This window comes from Aplysia californica, unplaced genomic scaffold (genome assembly GCF_000002075.1).
Source record: "Aplysia californica isolate F4 #8 unplaced genomic scaffold, AplCal3.0 scaffold00061, whole genome shotgun sequence".
Lineage (NCBI taxonomy): Eukaryota > Metazoa > Mollusca > Gastropoda > Aplysiida > Aplysiidae > Aplysia > Aplysia californica.
The window spans coordinates 1,006,772-1,008,509 of NW_004797331.1; the positions used below are offsets into that span (position 1 = coordinate 1,006,772).

The 1,738-nt window shown below is 37.6% G+C and overlaps 1 protein-coding gene across 1 annotated transcript in view; it reads right to left on the reverse strand.

Annotated features, from left to right (window-relative positions):
• Positions 1–1,738, reverse strand: part of LOC101862400 — a gene marked incomplete in the record, with an annotated part of 11,515 nt that overhangs the window by 7,334 nt on the left and 2,443 nt on the right. The window contains 1 exon segment of the mRNA XM_035968461.1: positions 1,265–1,393. Within this exon segment, the coding sequence (XP_035824354.1) occupies positions 1,265–1,393 (129 nt within the window).

Below are 1,738 nucleotides of genomic sequence, written 5' to 3' on the forward strand. Positions count from 1 at the left end.
CTACCTAGATAGATAGATAGATAGATAGATAGATAGATAGATAGATAGATAGATAGATAGATAGATAGATAGATAGATAGATGGATGGATAGATAGATAGATAGACAGACAGATAGATAGATAGGTAGATAGAAAGACGAAGGGATGAAACATTGTAAAGTAAACACTTATGAAAAAAGGATTGAGATAGCGAAGTAATGATGAATAGTGGGAGGATTAAAGCATGCAGTTGAATTTTTTAAAAGTAGATACCAATGTTTTCTTATTGCCTTCTGTCCAAAACTTGTTATAAACCCAAACAAATGTAAATTTGTCATGAGTAATACAGAGAAATGAAATGACTGTGTAGCATCTGGTAAAATCAAGCGCTTGTCAAAATAAAGAACTCGAAAAAACCGAAATTATGAAACCGAAATTTTTCCGCCAGTTGAAACATTTTTCAATTTTTGCTTTGTTTGAGGGTTTTATGTTCCATTTAAAAACACATTTGTAAGGGGTATTTACTTGATTAAAACCGTTGACTAAAGGCACAAAAATGTCAGTTTTGAGTTTCCAAGGATACAACAGCTGTGGAAGTCACGAAACTTTGGAGGCCATTTCTTGTTAATTTCACCTCTGACACTAGGCGACCCCCAACTCCCTCAATTGCAAATATATCGACTCCTTTTCAAGATAGATGGGTATTTTTCATCAAAAGCAAGACAAATGAAAAGACTTTTAGGTGACACAAAAAAACCATACCCCCTCCCAAAAAAAATTTTTTTTTAAAAATAATTACAAATTAAAATATTGACGAGCACCTGATTCCACCGAGTCATGACGCAAATAGTTTTGGAGTTAGTAATCAACAATCACGTAGATTTAATTCTGCCAAAACACTTGGCAATAGAGCTAGCCACGTGAATGTAATTGACATTAAAGCATGACGACCGCCGTGCAAATCGCATTCTCTCACTTGATGCAAAGAATAATTGTTCATCGCAGATTGCCATTGTTCAGGAAACACTTTTCTACCAAGGTGATGCTGTTCTGTTATCTCTCTCATGTTTGTCGATATATTATGTACCTCATGTTCGTCGTTCTGTTTTGTACTTTATATTTGTTGCTGTTACCTACGTCATATTTGTTTCTCAATTATACACCTCATATATGTCATGCACCTAAAATTTGTCGTCCTGTTAGGTACCTCATATTTGTCGCGTTGTTATGTACCTCATATTTGTCGCGTTGTTATGTACCTCATATTTGTCGAGCTGTTAAGTACCTCATATTTGTCGCTTTCAGCCAGACCTTCCCCGGCAGCCATAATGTGAGGCCAATCGGGGTCGACCAGTGCATAGAATGTCCATCCCTCCAGCCACCCGCGCAGCAAAAACTTCAGGTTGGAATAGAGCTGAGGGGAACAAGGTGGAGAACAATGAAAACAAGTATAAACAATGTTAATCCGTGGACAAATAAAAACAATATTTATCCCAGAAATTAAACACAATGTTTATCTCTTAAACAGTTTTGGGCCAGATTAATTCAATTTCATTCCAAAAGCTTGACACTCCTAACTTTGCCGTTTGAAGATTGGCCGGCAGACAAAACGAAAGTAAAGGGAGAAGGAGGTGGGGATAGAGTCGTCGGAGAGAGGGAGAGAGAGAGAGAGAGAGAGAAAGAGAGAGAGAGAGAGAGAGGAAGAGAGAGAGAGAGAGAGAGAGAGAGAGAGAGAGAGAGGGAGAGAGAGACACACACA